This window comes from Marasmius oreades, chromosome 5 (assembly GCF_018924745.1).
Source record: "Marasmius oreades isolate 03SP1 chromosome 5, whole genome shotgun sequence".
NCBI lineage: Eukaryota > Fungi > Basidiomycota > Agaricomycetes > Agaricales > Marasmiaceae > Marasmius > Marasmius oreades.
This window is the reverse complement of record NC_057327.1, coordinates 1502186-1518291: the sequence shown is the minus strand read 5'-3', so window position 1 is coordinate 1518291 and position 16106 is coordinate 1502186. Positions and strand designations below refer to the sequence as shown.

Here is a 16106-nt window from a genome sequence, read left to right as displayed (position 1 = left end):
CGAACTTGTAAGATGACGCCCAAAAGAAGCCGCGAGGCTCGGGACTGTGGGAATATGATCTGTGGATATCCCAACAGGCGAAATGTGAAATCAGCAGCAGCTCACCTCCCAACCCCCACGTTCTCTCTTTCCTCGTGCTCTTATCTTCCTCGACGTTCCTCAATATCGATGCGGGCTCCTTCGCCTCCCAGCTCATTGCCATTGGTTCAAGACTCCGACTATTATATCCCTGAAGGAAACACTGTCATAAGAGTCGAGGATACGTTATTCAAGGTCAGGCCGAAATCGACGTCGTTATTCGGATTCCATTTGACTGAGAGATTCTGCATTTCGCGGTTTAGGTTCACAGATATCTTCTGAGTAGAGATGGTTCAGCTTTCGAGGGCATGTTTTCGTTGGACCACCTTCGCCCCGGTACTGCCAAGGAAGGCGAAAGCGACGAGAACCCTATAATGTTGCAAGGCGACAAGCCAGAAGAATTTAAAGCTTTGTTATGGTCCCTGTATGCCCTGTGCGTATCATTGTCATGGTCCGTCGATATTCAGGCCTCATGGACCCCCTCACCAGCCCAGCTGAAGTGTTTCAAATGCCGAGCACCCAGTCTGACGTCGTTCGCTTCATCCACTTGGCACGCATTGCGCACAAGTATAGTTTCCGTACCACCGAGAGCTGGGCCTTACATGTCCTCACCGTCTGTCAAAACAGTTCCGAAATTCTGTCCCCAGTCAACTCCACGCCGATTCTTACTCAATTAACCGAGGTCGCAGTTTTATGTAACCACGAGGAACTACACGAGGCTGTTGAACCTATGTGGGCGGATCTCTTGTTCACTGGTCAAACAGAAGATATTATCTCAGCCATGACGGTCGCCGACAAGTTGAACCTCAGGCCATTGCTTGGTCTAGCTTACTACTTGATGATGCTCAAGGGGCGTGACGAGTGGAACAACCTGAATTTGAAGTCGACGTTGACGAGAGAGCAAAGGATTCGATTGCTCTCTGGCTATTACAACATCAGCCGTGTATGCGATGCTCTACCCACGACTGCACCGGCATTGGTCCATCATCCGACGTGTTTCATGCAAGGCCGGTGCGGGGAGGCATGGCAGACACTCTGGACGACGATGATCGCGAAGATGACGAATGATGGGGGTAACTCTTCGTTCAAGATACAAAACGTGGATATTCTTCGGAAACTTCATCTCGCGAACCACCTGCTGGAAAAACTACTGAATGGAGAGGCACCGATGGATGTCCCTGGTAACGTGAACAAAAGCTGCCTCAGGAACGGGTTGAAGGCTTCGGAGGACAAGGTGAACGATGTACTCTATGGGTTGGCGGATTGTTTCGTGGAGCTGGATTGATCATTGAAGACTGCTCTTTTTTTAATCCTTTCCCTTTTTCTGTCAACACGGACAGTACCTTTGGTGTATTCTCTCCTCTCACTTTACTTTCTGTTTTGCTCGGATGTCCCAACTACATCACCAGCTACGTCACAATTTACTGTATCATATCGTATCATAGCTCTCTGATTTTCCTGTTTGCTATTTATATTATTGTACCATTGTAGTGGTCGGCATTGGATACTTAGACAAATTCAATTCAACGTTTTACACACGCATCACAGCGCCGCGCGATTTTACTCGGACTATCACAGCTAAGGTAAAGAGTTCAAGTTACAGGTGATGTAAGAGCAAGAAGAGCAAGAGCATACAAAACGCAGTAACAAGCAAAAATAATCAGTTTGAAGCCCGTGGTCGCTTCCTTGGGCTGGACCGCTTCGTTCTAATAGCACTACTTCGAAGCCGACATACGGAATCACAGAACCATTTTCCTACGGGTCGTGTTGTCATGCCTTGACATCCCAAATGGTACTGGTACAAATTTTAAAAAAACACTTTCAGACCCAGCAAATAGTTTGAAATGAAATGAACGTTAACGTACTCTGTTATCACAACCACTGGCAGAGCAGGTGAGAGTGGTGCTAGAACCGGTTAGGATATCCGCACATCCTTTAGCGGCACATGAGAGTGAGGCCATCTTTGCTTTTTCTGAGATGATTCGTCGTCTTTTGGATCGGGGTGTGATAGGGGATGTGGTAGTGTCTTCGACATCTATAGGAGGTTGTGGTGGAGGTGGAGGTGGTTGTTCTGAGCTTACGTCGTTGTTTGGTGCGGAGGTTCTAGCCTGAGTAGGGTCATGGTCTGGAACGAGTGGAGAATTGAAACTATTTGCCTTGGAGTCGATGAGTGACGTTTCAGGAGGTAGAGTTCGTTCGATGTCGAGTTGTTCAAGTTCATCAGGATAGATCAATTCAAAGTTCCCTTGCTCACCCTCGAGTCCGCTGAAAGACGACTGTGAGTGTGTCTTTGGCAACAGGGCCAGAAGATATGAAGTACTGACCTCGGAGACAGAGTTTGAGGCGTGAGATCCTCGTATTCATTGCCGCTACTTTCAACAACGGCGACATCTTCAACATCCCTTGCAAAAGGACTTGAAGACGGAGGTGGGAAAGATGACGATTGATCCGGGTTCATTATTGCAACTAAAGTTCTGTGCGATGTAACCCTCACATCAATTTCTCTCCCGATATCTGCTAGGTAAGCCATCAAGTCCGGTGTTTCAACGACTGCGCCAGAAGTATATTGAGGGGAAGAAATGGTCAAGCAAATTCGCTGCAAACTCGCCACTTGACGTGATCTCCCGGGACCGAAACGACTATCGACAAAAAGGCGGAAGAGATGAGAGTGTGAGATAGCTTCAATGGCGCATGTTATACTCCGCAAGTTTGGTAGCGGAAGAAGATGGACGGTTTCCGATGAGATGGTGAGATATTTAAGTATGTCTTCTATGACAAAGTTTGCGATGCTAGATATTTTCTGGAGCGTCAGGTCTTCCAATGAGTTCCGGACGGCGTCCATGGCAAGAAGTGATTTCAGGAGGTTAGCAGGTATGGAGATATTCGGAAGCCTGAGGCGTTTAAGATTGCAGCGAGAACGTTCAAGGAAACTTCTGATTGAGAGGTCTGGCCAGTCTCGAAACCTGATTCCGTCTCGATATATCAACAGGCTTGTAAGTTTGGGGCAGGTAAGCTTGTCCAGAAGGTCACCGAGGCGGCCATCGGTGTTTTCACGGACGGATAGAATTCGCAGCGCATTGTGAAGGAATGGGGTCAAAGATGTGTTAGTCGCCTCGCAACGACGCAACTCGACAGTGCACTCTCGTAGCAGCGGAGCTGCAGAGAGAATAGAGGCGATTTCCTGAGAAGAGAAACGCCAGACGCTGGACGCTTCGAGCAGGTTTAGCGACTCGACGTTACACCAGGCGACGTTTTTTAACACCATGATAGGGAAACGGCACGATAGGTGCCGTAGGCGTGGCGCATTGGTGATAAGTGTCCGCATCCAGGTGGTTAAAAAAGGGTACATGTGAGGGTTGACCAGGAGATGTAGAGTTTCAAGGATGGGAGCAGAAGGAGCAGAGAGGACATCAATTTGAATGGGAGTTTCCGAGTCGAGTTGGGTACCCAAATCAATCTGGCATTTGAAGGTGAGGGAACGGACTCGATGAAAAACAGGATTGAGAGTTTCCTTCAATAAGGAGAATATAACATCACGGATGAGATGGTAGCATGGATTTCCCGTGCGTGTTGGATTGATTGTCAAAGTGAGGGAGAGGGGGGCGGTTTTGGATCGTTCAAGAAATTGTTTGACGAGCGGATGTGATTGATCCTTGAAGCTCGTCACATTGATGAAAAGAGTCGTCCATAACTCTGGGAGGGATAATGCTGCGTCTCTCCACCTTCTCGATACATGAGACAATGTCAACGAGGTTTTGATCCGAGAGTTTGAATCCGACAGTAAGGTGACGTGAAAAAACACCCTAGCAAGAACGTTCGGAGGTAGTTTCTTCAGAGCCGAAACGGTACCTCGATATTTGGCGAGTTCGTTCGAAAACGTTTGCTGAGATCGGTCCAGTCGTTCTATTCTCTCTAGAAGTATGGATTTTTCGTTCTGAATATGCGTGATCTCCTTGAACTTTTGAGTGATGAGCTCCCGAATTTCGTGTTCATGTTCTGGTGGGGGTATAGAATTGGAAAAAGTATATTCGAGCACATTGAAGCCAATCAATCTGCGATTACTGAGAACTGGCGAAGATCTCAGCATTTGAAACCTGTACGAATATTTCAATCACGACCGTTCGAGTCAATCAAACAACGAACCAAGACCAGGGACAATCAGAAACAGCGATGCTAAGAAGATGGGAAAGAACTCCAGAAGTATGCAGAGTAACGATAACCAAAATTGTAGAATCAAAAGGTGGTGACCTTGACGAGGTTATTAGCCTTTTACAATGACCTAGAACTCGAGCGCACAGATTTCAAGGATACGCAATCTGTCCCGTCAAGATTAATGAGTTTTCACAGATTCAATCGACTTTGATTACCAAAAAATACGCGTTTAAACGGTCATTTGGACGTTGAATCGTGATATAGATATGACGGCAAAGGTCAGTTTTCAGTTGCAAGGCTCTTTGAATGTACAGCAGTTTGATCTTAGAGGTCAAGAGTCAAGAGTCCTTTCGAGGACTTGATAATCTTGCGTTGGTTCATTCGACAGTTATGGCAGAAAGATGAAGTTGGCAATATTGGCTGTCCGCCTGAACACGCACTGTGAGAATACCGCCACGTGGTGAACTATCTCAGAGTCACAGTCACACTCCAATCTCAGGCTTGAATATCTGTTTCGACTCAGTCCGATGTAAAATCGGGAGACTGGAGGTCAAGCAAAGGCTCCAGCGCGTATACCTTTGGATGAGCTCAAAGGTAACTTGGTATCTCTAAACCAGGTTAAATCTGTGAAAGTCCACTGTACAGTAAAAGACTCGGAGAATTCATTGAGCAGGCACCTCCGATCGCGAGTCGACTTCGCGGGCGAACGGACCCAAGGTTCGTATCAATATTCTTTGGCGCAGGGGTCAGGGAATATTTTATACATCCTTTGTAGACATGTTGGAGATCTCCGTCGTGCGTATTCCTTGAGGTTGTGGTACTGGTGTAAGGAAGTGCCAACTGTACACCTGATAATCCCGTAAAATGTATTCTGTACAATAGGACCAAGCCCCGAGTGGTCAGATTGTGTAGGATACCTGAATGTCCGTCTCTGTGCACCGCAATAGCTCCCCAATATCTCGTGTGGACTTGGTGTGATCTGTCGGCCCTTGGGTAACAATCTGTAGGTAAAGCCCAGGCGTGACGTATCGAACACGTATGAGATAAGATTTGCTAGCAAATAATCAGGGACTCATTATCGGCTATTTCAGTTGGCGTGCAGCGCGCTAGTACTCGCCCACTCGACATATAGTAGAATAAGCTTGCTGTGTTTATAACAGAAGCTCAATAGATATATCTTGAACATTCTGGAGTATAGTATAGTACATGTGTGCTAATTTGAGGAAAGATGAATGGTTGAAAGGGGTCTAATGCACATTGCTACTTAGATACATATGAACTACATCAGCAAATTCACATCCGTATGAGGGGTATGGAGATGTATGGACCATACATCTCCATACATCTCCATACGTGACCCCGATGTATGGGGAATTTAGGGGTGCATAATCCCCATGCACATGTATGGGGCCCATACATCCATTTGTCCATACCGTCAATACTTCCATACAATCCCATGCGGCCCATCTTCCCATGCTCACATACAATTCCATACTGCCATACAATGTAGATAAAGGGGACTGTAATTGCTCAAATCACGTAAAAACAGCTACTACTCGTACTACAAACTATGCCATACCACTGGATACAGTATGCTTGTGACTGAACGAGTTGAGCTAAAAACCACGACTCGCGTCCGATCTGAAGTACACTGGCAGGGCCGACTATGGTCAGTATAACATAATGACCAACAAAAAGTAAGGACGTACGACTGCTTCATCAATCAGAAGATACAAAGATACCATCTGATTCTTGATTGTCGCTTTCCATTTGGACGGCAATGGTGTTCTTCAGATTGAGATGTTGGCTGGTCTCTTCAAATAACGCCTTCCATTTGTCCACCTTGAACTTCCATGCAGCGTCCAGGTTTCGAGGTATACGTTGGGCCCATGGATCTTCACTGAAGCTTGTCCCTTTCATGTTCTTTGTTGCTTTACCCTTGCCCTCTTTCGATCATTCGGTATTCACTTGTTCTCGCATTTCCTTGGAGCTGTTATAGCTGGGTGTAAAGACGGTGAGTGCACGGAGAAACTAGGGTAAGAGAGATTGGGGTCAGATATTGAAGCGGTTAAAAAAAGCGACCACACACTGCAACTGCGCTTAGAGCCAATGCTCCCCGAGGATACAGGTCCGGGTTGTTTTCGGGTAGACCATGTGTCAGTTCACAGTGATATGCGAATGTAGAGAGGATGCCGGCGCCTCTCAAGGCTCTGCTTGAAGTTGAGCGCTGAAACGTCGTGATGTCAGAATAAACAAAGTCAAAGAAATTGCTATGAACCGTTGGACCTGGTTTAGAATATAGAAAAGTATCGTTCAGTAGCTGCTCGGTAATGTATTCTGCCCGTTCCTCTCTAGTCAAGAATTGATCAAGTTGACCCTCAATGAAGTTCATTGCTTGTTTCGCAAGTTCACTACGGTAGGTTCACAATTCATTTTGCACCTAGAGTAAGATATTATTAGAGTTATCAACATAGAAAGAATATACATACCTGTCCATACACGGCTGGATCATCCGCCTGGTCTTGACTATGAGGATATACAGATGTCCATGCCGCTTCCACAATATCCTTGAGTTGGGGATTATTTCTGGTGCCCCATTGGTTGGAAAGAGAGCCGGTGTACTGGAAGATTAAAGGGAGGAAATGTGTCTTCCATTTGGATTTGTCGTTGTTGAGAGAGAAAGGGAGCTTGTTGGTTGACCAGGTGACTCGCTAATAACGCTGTGTAACACCACTAAATATGGCTAGCAAACACACCTCAAGCACGAAGTGCGCAAACCAAAACCACACCAAGAAGAGTATACACAAGTGTAAGGGGTGGAGGTCGGTATTCTTAAGGCTTTAGTTTTCACTAAGAGGCACCAAGAAAGATAGAATATGTGGGGTTCTTCGGTTTTATAGTTGTTTCAATCAAGGTTCTTTCACTACAAGGGTGACAATATGATTCACAAATCCCAAAATTCGATATCTGACTTTTCAACAAAGCTTTTACAAGTCTTCGCCGAAGTTCGGTTTCAAGTTCAATATCCAAACTAGACAATAGCAAACCAAATTCAATATAAGTCCAAATTGACTTCAATATCCAGAGTTCAATTCCAAGACAATATGCCAATACCAAATTCAATTGCAATAATCTAATCTATCCTTCCAAACACAGAACACCAACTTCAGTGAAGGCTGGGGCAAAGGTCAAATCTCGAGCGAATCCTAGTAGGTGAACTGCGTCTCCTCTCGTAGGTTGCTGGGGAAAATCCCTCTTTCCTGCCCTCCTTATATATGGTTTTTCTAATAAATAATAGTAAAAGTCCAAAATGTGTGTGAAACTAATAAATAATAATGAAATCCCTTTCAGTCAAACAGAAACTCGCTTAATCGGGTATAATACAAGAGTTTTATGTGCTGAAGTGCCCAATCGAATATTAAACTGAATATCTATTCCTTGTTTCCTGGTTGCGATGTAGGGACTTGACTTCGCCGAAGTACCCGACATATCCGCATTCTCCTGTTTTTCCTAGGGAACGAGTCCCTGTTTCAGGCGTATCCATTCTTCCTGTTCCTGTTCTATTCCTTTTTGGAGAAGATCTAGCCTCGATCCTAGGCCCTGTCCCCAAGGTTTCCCTCTTGAAATCAAATAACACGTGCACTTCGCTGAAGTCCGTGTTTCCTTGGTTTTCCGAGAAATTCCTATTCTTTCCGTTTTCCTTTCGTGAGAATCGGATGTTCCTTCCTTTATCCTTGTTTGGATTTCTATATCCGAGAATTCCAATATCCGAGCAGTCCAACCAGACTTCGTTGAAGTTTCAATAAATTGTATAATAAAATCCCTATGTTTGCTATGAGCATTCCAGGAGTAAAAGGAGGCCTTCCAATACAAGAACGAAGGTTTTTAAACGGCTGCTTCCTGAAGTTCGTACAGTTTTCTGAACTTCAGCGAAGTCTCTCATCTTTCCTAATTTTGTACATTTCGTACGGATAAAGTCTCTTGTAGAGGCTCATGCTTTAACTAGAAGTGCGGGCTCACTCTAGTCCTATTAATCCCATAATTTATAACTCATAAGTGTTAAAATTGTATAAATATGCATTTTTAAGGTCTTTCACGATTTATATCGCGATATCGCGCCTTGCTCCCACGTGCTGACTCTCTTTGTTCTTTGATATCGATCTGATTGACATTGGCGGGTACCAACTTGATCTTGCTCTCCTCCTCCTACACTGTGAAGCAACATCAGCACTGGATTATTCTGATGTTGTACGGTACGGCTTACCAGGGTTAGTCTTGCATCAATCATTGCTCGTTTATTTGTTGATCCATGCTTTTTAGATTTCGCGTGTCTGGCAGCCTTCAAATCTTCGACCGACCACTCCTCCGCAAGTGCACCGATTCCATCTGCAATATCCATCTCACGATCGGATTCGCTATCAGGACATTGAGGAGAAGCCTTGGATTTAGCGGGTTTTGGATGCAACTTGAGTCTGAAGTCTGGTATAAGACCCCCAATAGAGTTTCCTTTGGGTCGTTTGGACCTGTATGGTGCGTATATCAGCTAATTCTTATATAATGAACTTGTCTTTCACTCACCCATTTATCCCTCCATCATTGATTTCAGACCCAGCACGCTTTCGAGTGACTAAGGGCTTCATATTTTTGACTCGGATAGCAGGGGTTTCCGGCACTCTCTTTGCACCAGCAATTTCAAGTAAAACCTCTCACTTCTGTGCCTAAATAGAATTTTCCAGCTGTTCATACGAGGGAATCAAATCTATAGCCATACCTTTTTGTGGCTCCGAAATTCCTTCTGTTTTCCCCGTTGTTTCATCTGGTTATCTGCCTTTGCCTTTGAAGTGAGCCACTCCTGGAAGAGGACCTGCATCTTGCTGTCAGACTCGGAGTCCGAATTGGTATCCTCGCTGTCACTATTGTGGTCATCCCCTAGTTCATGTTCCGAACTGCCGCTCTCTTCTTGCTGATTCTCCAAGTCATTCTGTTCTACTGAATCCTTCAAGATCAACTTCTCCTTTAGGTCATCGACACTGTCAAAAGTCAGTGACGGTGACTCATAGAATCCATCAGAAGACTCCGGGCCAGACGTAGACTCTAGTGGAAGACATTTATTGTCATCTTCTGGCCATTGAACACCGTCGTCAGAGTGACTGTCACCTTTAAAAGACAATGATGATACACTGGTGAGTGGCATTAGTATTTGTTATTCAAGTTAACTCACTATGACTATCTGGCTGTACTAGATCATTTTTGGTCTCCAAATGTCCTGGTGGAAGTGAACTCGCACCAGCTGCAGCAGTTTTTTTCTGTGTAGATGCTGTTTGAGAAAGCAAAGGTGAGCTCTTTAGGGCAAGATCAGGACGAAGCGATTGATGCTTTTTTTTTCTCTAGGTCGTGCGTCTCCTCCACTACCGCAATTCTCCTCACGGAGGCAGCACGTTTCTCTTTTTTTTTTGCTTCCTGTTCCTCCCTCAAAAGATTGGCTTCGTGCTCCTTTTGGGACTTTTCTAATCGTTGTTCCTCTCGTGTCTGGGGAAGACGAACTAATTTTCCGGTGTCGAGGGTTTTCCCTCGGGTACCGACTGCCATTTCGAGATGTGGAGCAGAAAAGACAGTGACAGCTGTAGGTGCCTCTGAGAGAAAATGTTGATTTGTTTATATTTTGGTTGACAAATTTTTCCAGCTGGGCAAGCGATTGCTAATCTGCTTCAATCTACACCATGTTCCATCAAATACCATGTCCCTATCAAGGGTGTCTTCGCACCTTCGCTCTTCAAGGCCACTTAACAAAACATACCAATGCCGTGCATCAAAATGAGCACCGTAATCTGCCAACACCGCCTATCCATACTAACTTCGACGAGCCAGGACCTTCAGTACTTCTTATCACTCCAGAACTTGAAGACATTGCGGTCGATCCTGTCAACACGGAGAAGCACTATCACCCTATTTTAAGCGGTATGTTCAAATCTGAAACTGTTTAGAACACTAAACTTGACGTGTTTTAGGTTGGAAGTGCGATGCAAATGGAAACAGATTACCGCACGGTGCACCACCTGAGGGACCCCCTGTTATCGAAAACGAATGGGAACCGTTTGCCAATGAAGCGGGCTTCCGGATAGCTGATTTACTCTACCGAAAGGTAGAGATGTCTCATGCTCGGGTTAACGAGTTGCTTGATATCTGGTTCCATGATGTCAGCACACGGTATGGTGGAACCTCCGCTCCATTCTCCTCTCAGCAACACCTCTATGAGATGATAGACTCTATCAAACATGGGAGTGTGCCGTGGTGTTGCTTGGAGACTGAAGTTGAGCCGCCCGAGGATACAACACCGGAGTACCTCAAATCTTCTTACCAAGTTTGGTATCGAGACCCTGATACTGTTCTTTCCAATATTCTCTCTAACCAAGACTTTTCTGATGATTTTGATACCGCACCCTATGTCCATGTCAATAAAGACAGTAAATGTTGCTGGAGTGACTTCATGTCAGGAAATTATGCGTTTAATCATGCGGTGCATTTTCTATACCAAGAGTTCCAGAGTGCAGTCCTTAACAAAGTTGCTGTACTAGACGAACATTTCTGAAGAAGAAGGCGACGTGGTTGAAGGGGCGATGTACTGCTGAATCATACTCGGCGCTGACAAGACAACAGTCTCTGTAGCAACAGGGCATGTCGAATATCATCCGCTGTACATGTCCATAGGCAACCTTCACAACTCTGCTCGAAGAGGCCATTGAAATGGAGTCGCGCTCCTTGGATTTCTCCCTATTCCCAAATGTAAGTCCGATACCTCTACCAAAATCTTATGGAACACCAACGACAGGTACACTCCACAGGTGATCGGCTTCATGATGATAGTAATGCATTCTGGGTCTTCAAAAAACGGCTGTATCATTCATCTATCGCTGCCATTCTGCAATCTGTAAAACCCGCAATGAAGGTTCTGGTTGTGCGCATGTGTCCTGATGGATATTATTGTCGGGTTATTTATGACCTTGCAGCATTCATTGCTGACTACCCGGAACAAGTTTTCCTTGCTGGGATTGTTCAAGGGTGGTGTTCCAGGTATTACTTGGCTCTCATCTCTTCCAAGTTCCGCCCACTCTAATCCAGCTACTTATTCGCAGATGTAATGCACCCAATAACAATCTGGATACAACCTTTGGTTCTGAACCCAGAACTCGACAATGGACTAGAGCCTTGCTGCATGAGTATCAGGATGAAGGTGACCTGTTGTGGGACATATTTGGACTTGATAACGATGTGCTTGTGAGTAGTTCATTCCGCTCATTGTGTTCCACGACTGTCCCTCATAATTTCTTGGCATATGACAGCCATTCACCCACTACTTTCCCAGAGCAGATATACATGAAATGCTTACAGTGGACATCCTTCATCAGGTTATTAAAGGGTGTTTTAAGGATATGTTGGTGGAATGGGTGCTGGAGTACATCAAAATGAACCATGGCAAGGATGAGGCAAGTCGAATAATTGACGACATTGACCGTTAACGGCACTAAAAACTACTACTAGGTGCAGCAAAGCACACTCCAAGCACGAAGTGCGCAAAACCAAACCCAACACTAGCAATTAGCATAGTTGATTTGTGGAGGTCGGTATCAATGGACGCTCTCAGCAAGGTTCACTGAGAACTCTAAGATAAGACTTCAAGGGTGGGGCTTTATATGGTTCAAAACAAATTCAAATTCTGTGTTCACAAGTCAAAATGACAAAGGCTTTCTACAAAGTTCACTACTTCGAGGAGGTGTTCAATTCTTTCTAAGTTCAAAATAGAACTATCAAATTCAATTCAAATTCGAGTCAAAGCGACTCTACAAGTTCAAAGTTTCCAAGTACCAAAGTGGCAACAAATTCAAATCAAATTCAAAGTTCAAATCTAATCTTTTCCAAATACAAACACCAACTTCGAAGAAGTGGGGCAAAGTATGAGCCAGAGTCCCCTAGTGAAAGCACTTAGGCTTCTGTCGTAGGTTACTGGGGGGAATACTGCTGCTACCACCCCTCCTTATATACGCCTTTTCGAATAAATAATAATCAAACATCAAAGATATGGTAAAAAGTCGAAAATATAGAGAAATCCCTTTCAGAGATACCAAAGTACCCTTAATCAGGTATAGTACATGTCAATTAGATATAAAACTGTCCAGAATATAGTATTCCTCATTTCTTTTCCTCATATTTTCTTTATTCCTGTTCCGAGTCAGATATCTTTGACATTTGCATGTGGATACATCCTGACCCCTTTCTGTTTCCAAGGCGAGTCCCCATGTGCTCCCTTGTTCTCTCTTGTTCTATCCGATCTGGAATAGTCCAAAACTGCTCGATCTACATTCCAGGGATCGTCCCTATGGTTCTTTCCTGGTAGAATATCCTTTCTGACCGGACATCGTCGACATCCGCCCCTTTTCTTGTTTCCAGCTGTAAGTTACAGCCACCGGCATTGTTTCCGTTCCTTAAGTCCGAAGTGGACTTTAGATAGTTACCTCCGTCCGATTGTTACTTCCAGATGTACTTCTAAGAGTTGTTTCCGTCTTTTCAACCAATATCGAAGAAATCAATAAATTGATAGTAAATCAAGTGTCCCCATGTTTGCTACAGGTAATTGCGAGTGAGACGAGGCCTATCCAAATGAAAGAAGGTTTTTAAAGGCTGCTTCATCAGTTCCTACAGGTTTCGGAACGTCGAAGACTCTCATCTATAGGGTGTTTCGTACTTTTCGTACTTCAGATAACCCGCAAATAGACCCGTGCTTTGACTAGCAGCTTGGGCTTGCTCTAATCCTCATATTATGTTCCCATTTTGATTATATTATATATAAAAATGTTAAAAATGCGTTTATTTAGGTACTAGTAGAGTATATCCGCGATACCGTCAGTAAGTATTATTGCTCCTTTTGGATTCAAAAGTATTAAAACCTGTTACAGGATCACCGTCGTCCCATCTTTCCCTGGACTACGTTACTTCCCGCATGGCCGTCATTTCAAACAGTGGACAGGCAATGACTCAAAAGCTCTGATGAAGGTACATACTTCTCATATTCACATATCACATTTGATGGAGCATCTTCATTACAATAGGTCTTTCTGCCTGCAATTGCCGAATACATTCCCGAGCAAATGGCGCAATGTCTCGCCACTTTTCTCGACTTTTGTTACCTTGTACGACAGAATGACTTCACCGAAGATACAATCAAACAAGTTCAAGAAGCCATCGACCGATTTCATGCCCTTCGTGTTGTTTTCATAGAAACTGGCATTCGTGAGGGGTTTTTGATGCCTCGGATGCATGCTATGATGCACTACCCCCTCCTCATAATGCAATTTGGTGCTCTGAATGGAGTGTGTTCTTCAATAACAGAATCTCGGCATATTACTGCAGTCAAACGGCCATGGCAACGCTCAAATCAGAACAACGCCCTCAGCCAAATCCTTCTGACCAACCGGCGTAACGACAAACTCGCGGCGTTACGGTCGCTCTTAGCAGAGCGTGGCCTCATACCTCCTATACATACTAGTTCTCAAGCCAAGTTATTTGAGAGGGACGATTTAGATGAAGGACCAGATGAGAGTGGAGAGTGCGACAGCGAACGACTACAGGCAGAAGTGGTTCTGGCCAAGAGTAAAGGTGTGTCTCTTGTACATTACAACAAGGTGCGCTTCTAATAGGAGCATCAGCTAGGCATTTGGCTCCGAATGTGAAATACCCTCACAACTTGAAACAGTTGGTGGATAGCCTCCACCAACGTGACCTGCCTTTGCTCGCAAGGCGATTCCTCTACGAACAACTCCATGACGACTCATCAGAAAATATTCCCCTTACTTCCCTTCCCGATATCCGCTCAAAAATCGAGGTTTTCCATTCAGCAGTCGCTCGTTTCTTTGCACCAAGCGATACGGTGGGAATTCGTGGGATGCATAGGGAACAAATCCGCTCCTGTCCCTTGTACCACGGAAAACCTCGTTATGATATGGTTTCCATTGTCATTGATGATGGTAAGAAGGGTTTCCTGGGTATGAGTGCTGCCCGTGTCCTGCTCTTTTTCTCTTTCAAACACAAGCACAATGGAAAGGACAATGAATACCCTTGTGCCCTGGTGCATTGGTTTGACACGTATGGGAGATCGAGGGATGCAGCAACCGGAATGTGGCAGGTTCGACCAGGCTTTCTAGATATGGCCAAGCGACAGCCTCATCTTGCCGTCATTTATCTTCATGCTATCTTCAGAAGCGTACACTTGATACCAGTATATGGAAAAGAGATGGTACCTAACGTTCTAAAATACTGGAAGTCATTGGATCTTTACCGGGCCTTCTATGTAAATAAGTATGCTGATTACCATAGCCATGAAACAATGTTTTCACACAGGTCAACTTCTCAGCTTTGCGTTGTCCACTCTAGCCTCTGACAGTCTCTCCCTCATCATCGTAACCCATTCATTCAACACAGTCTCCCTCTGCCTCCACTCTTTCCTCATGTTCTTGTGCCCTTCCACTTCGCAAGCATTCTCCACTTCTAGGTCACCCACCTTTCATTTCAATTGTGTGTTCTCCATTTCCAGCCTAATGTTGATTCTCGCTAGTTTGTCTTGTTCTTTCTGAAGGTGAATAACGTGTGTGGATAACTCCGTAATCTTCTTGTCTTCGTCACCAGCAAGGCACATCTTCCTGTCTTTGTCGCTTTTGAGATGCAAGGGCAGAGCCCTAGAACAACGGCAGTCAGACTGAAATGCATCTGAAGACGGGGTATACCACGTACCAAACATCAGATCTGGCTTTTAGTACAGACACCGGTGTTTCATAACTCTCCCGCTTCATTCTGGATCGGACTGGCGGCCAAGATTCCTTCGCATCTTCCTTTTTGATTGGCACTGAGATCAGTTCAGCCTGAGCCTTTTCACTCTCGGGGACACCTTCTTCCACATATTAAAGCAGGTTAGATAGAAACTTGATGACGTGTGTATGGTATAGCACTTACCTTGAAAAGTTCGAGAACGTTTCTTGATGCCGTTCTCCAAATCTACAAGGGCGGTCCTTTTTACTGACATCGAGGTCGAAAAACTTGAAATCGGTCTTCAAGTATTATCCCGTCAGCCATGGCTACAGTGAACAGGAAAAATAATGATTCACTTACCGAACACAGACGAAGGATGGACGGAGCATACTGAACAGCCTGAGTCATGACTCCCACCATAATGCCCATTCTCCCATACATTTCTAGGTATGGGGATTACCAGTTGTATGTGTAAATGGGGGTGCATGGGGTGCATGGGGGTGCATGGGAACATGGGGAAGCATGGGACCCATACTGCCCATACCCCCATAAGCTTGTCAATTTGCTGATGTAGTATTAACTGCGAGTATTTGCGTTCTCCGTTAGTTCTTGTAGAATACGACACACTTGCACAAATGATAGGCCTTCATATGTGATAAGCTCCTTATATGTAGAATAAAGTAATAAATACTAGTAAATAGTAGAATGGTAGGAACATGGAATGCAGTAAAGGAGGTTAAGTGACGACTCAATCAATACTGTGGATTGATCAATCGGTGGCCAAGGCGTGTGCAACACTTTTGGTATCGCGTCAGTTTTGCCTCTTCCCTCGCAGTTAATGGTGGAGACTGATTTCTCCTTCTCTTTGGTAGCCTGTTGTTTAATTAGGGTGGCCCAGCGGTATGTGTCAGGTCTACATAAGGCCCGATGTAGTATTTGTTCAGTATATGTAATGTATCTAAGTAGCAATGTGCATTAGACCCCTTTCAACCATTCATCTTTCCTCAAATTAGCACACATGTACTATACTATACTCCAGAATGTTCAAGATATATCTATTGAGCTTCTGTTATAAACAC

At 44.7% G+C, this 16106-nt stretch overlaps 8 protein-coding genes across 8 annotated transcripts; 3 read left to right on the top strand and 5 right to left on the bottom strand.

The window, feature by feature from the left end:
- The first annotated feature begins 92 nt into the window (after positions 1–92).
- E1B28_008512 (uncharacterized protein) lies at positions 93–1620 on the top strand. The gene is made up of 3 exons (XM_043153324.1): positions 93–273; positions 342–511; positions 568–1620. The coding sequence occupies exons 1-3, from the start codon at positions 169–171 to the stop codon at positions 1361–1363; spliced, it is 1071 nt and encodes a 356-aa protein (XP_043008608.1). The 5' UTR covers positions 93–168; the 3' UTR covers positions 1364–1620.
- Positions 1621–1630: 10 nt separating this feature from the next.
- On the bottom strand, positions 1631–4645 carry E1B28_008511 (uncharacterized protein). Its single transcript, XM_043153323.1, has 5 exons — positions 4446–4645; positions 4222–4394; positions 2403–4172; positions 1944–2343; positions 1631–1873 (listed from the first exon to the last, which is right to left on the bottom strand). Exons 3-5 carry the CDS (start codon positions 4163–4165, stop codon positions 1739–1741), a joined length of 2298 nt encoding a protein of 765 aa, XP_043008607.1. The 5' UTR covers positions 4166–4172; positions 4222–4394; positions 4446–4645; the 3' UTR covers positions 1631–1738.
- Positions 4646–5949: 1304 nt separating this feature from the next.
- E1B28_008510 (uncharacterized protein) lies at positions 5950–6150 on the bottom strand (the record flags this gene model as incomplete). Its single annotated transcript, XM_043153322.1, has 1 exon — positions 5950–6150. The coding sequence occupies one exon, from the start codon at positions 6148–6150 to the stop codon at positions 5950–5952; it is 201 nt and encodes a 66-aa protein (XP_043008606.1).
- A 2163-nt stretch (positions 6151–8313) lies between these two features.
- Positions 8314–8870, bottom strand: E1B28_008509 (uncharacterized protein; the record flags this gene model as incomplete). Its single annotated transcript, XM_043153321.1, has 3 exons — positions 8314–8436; positions 8495–8753; positions 8809–8870. 3 exons carry the CDS (start codon positions 8868–8870, stop codon positions 8314–8316), a joined length of 444 nt encoding a protein of 147 aa, XP_043008605.1.
- Positions 8871–8936: 66 nt separating this feature from the next.
- E1B28_008508 (uncharacterized protein) lies at positions 8937–9424 on the bottom strand (the record flags this gene model as incomplete). Its single annotated transcript, XM_043153320.1, has 2 exons — positions 8937–8948; positions 9002–9424. The coding sequence occupies 2 exons, from the start codon at positions 9422–9424 to the stop codon at positions 8937–8939; spliced, it is 435 nt and encodes a 144-aa protein (XP_043008604.1).
- A 526-nt stretch (positions 9425–9950) lies between these two features.
- On the top strand, positions 9951–10819 carry E1B28_008507 (uncharacterized protein; the record flags this gene model as incomplete). Its single annotated transcript, XM_043153319.1, has 2 exons — positions 9951–10188; positions 10239–10819. 2 exons carry the CDS (start codon positions 9951–9953, stop codon positions 10817–10819), a joined length of 819 nt encoding a protein of 272 aa, XP_043008603.1.
- A 2453-nt stretch (positions 10820–13272) lies between these two features.
- E1B28_008506 (uncharacterized protein) lies at positions 13273–14655 on the top strand (the record flags this gene model as incomplete). Its single annotated transcript, XM_043153318.1, has 4 exons — positions 13273–13278; positions 13335–13881; positions 13932–14572; positions 14623–14655. The coding sequence occupies 4 exons, from the start codon at positions 13273–13275 to the stop codon at positions 14653–14655; spliced, it is 1227 nt and encodes a 408-aa protein (XP_043008602.1).
- Positions 14656–14785: 130 nt separating this feature from the next.
- On the bottom strand, positions 14786–15301 carry E1B28_008505 (uncharacterized protein; the record flags this gene model as incomplete). The annotated part of the gene is made up of 3 exons (XM_043153317.1): positions 14786–14957; positions 15013–15169; positions 15232–15301. The coding sequence occupies 3 exons, from the start codon at positions 15299–15301 to the stop codon at positions 14786–14788; spliced, it is 399 nt and encodes a 132-aa protein (XP_043008601.1).
- Positions 15302–16106: the final 805 nt, after the last annotated feature.

What these genes read in the sequence shown, in the direction of transcription:
- E1B28_008512 (XM_043153324.1), top strand. Translation starts at nt 169, where the DNA reads ATGCGGGCTCCTTCGCCTCCCAGCTCATTGCCATTGGTTCAAGACTCC. An exon ending in TCGAGGATACGTTATTCAAG is followed by an intron (nt 274 to 341) that starts GTCAGGCCGAAA and finishes TTCGCGGTTTAG; the next exon opens with GTTCACAGATATCTTCTGAG. An exon ending in TTATGGTCCCTGTATGCCCT is followed by an intron (nt 512 to 567) that starts GTGCGTATCATT and finishes CCCCCTCACCAG; the next exon opens with CCCAGCTGAAGTGTTTCAAA.
- E1B28_008511 (XM_043153323.1), bottom strand. Translation starts at nt 4,165, where the DNA reads ATGCTGAGATCTTCGCCAGTTCTCAGTAATCGCAGATTGATTGGCTTC. An exon ending in CCTCAAACTCTGTCTCCGAG is followed by an intron (nt 2,344 to 2,402) that starts GTCAGTACTTCA and finishes GTCGTCTTTCAG; the next exon opens with CGGACTCGAGGGTGAGCAAG. An exon ending in CCAGTGGTTGTGATAACAGA is followed by an intron (nt 1,874 to 1,943) that starts GTACGTTAACGT and finishes AATTTGTACCAG; the next exon opens with TACCATTTGGGATGTCAAGG.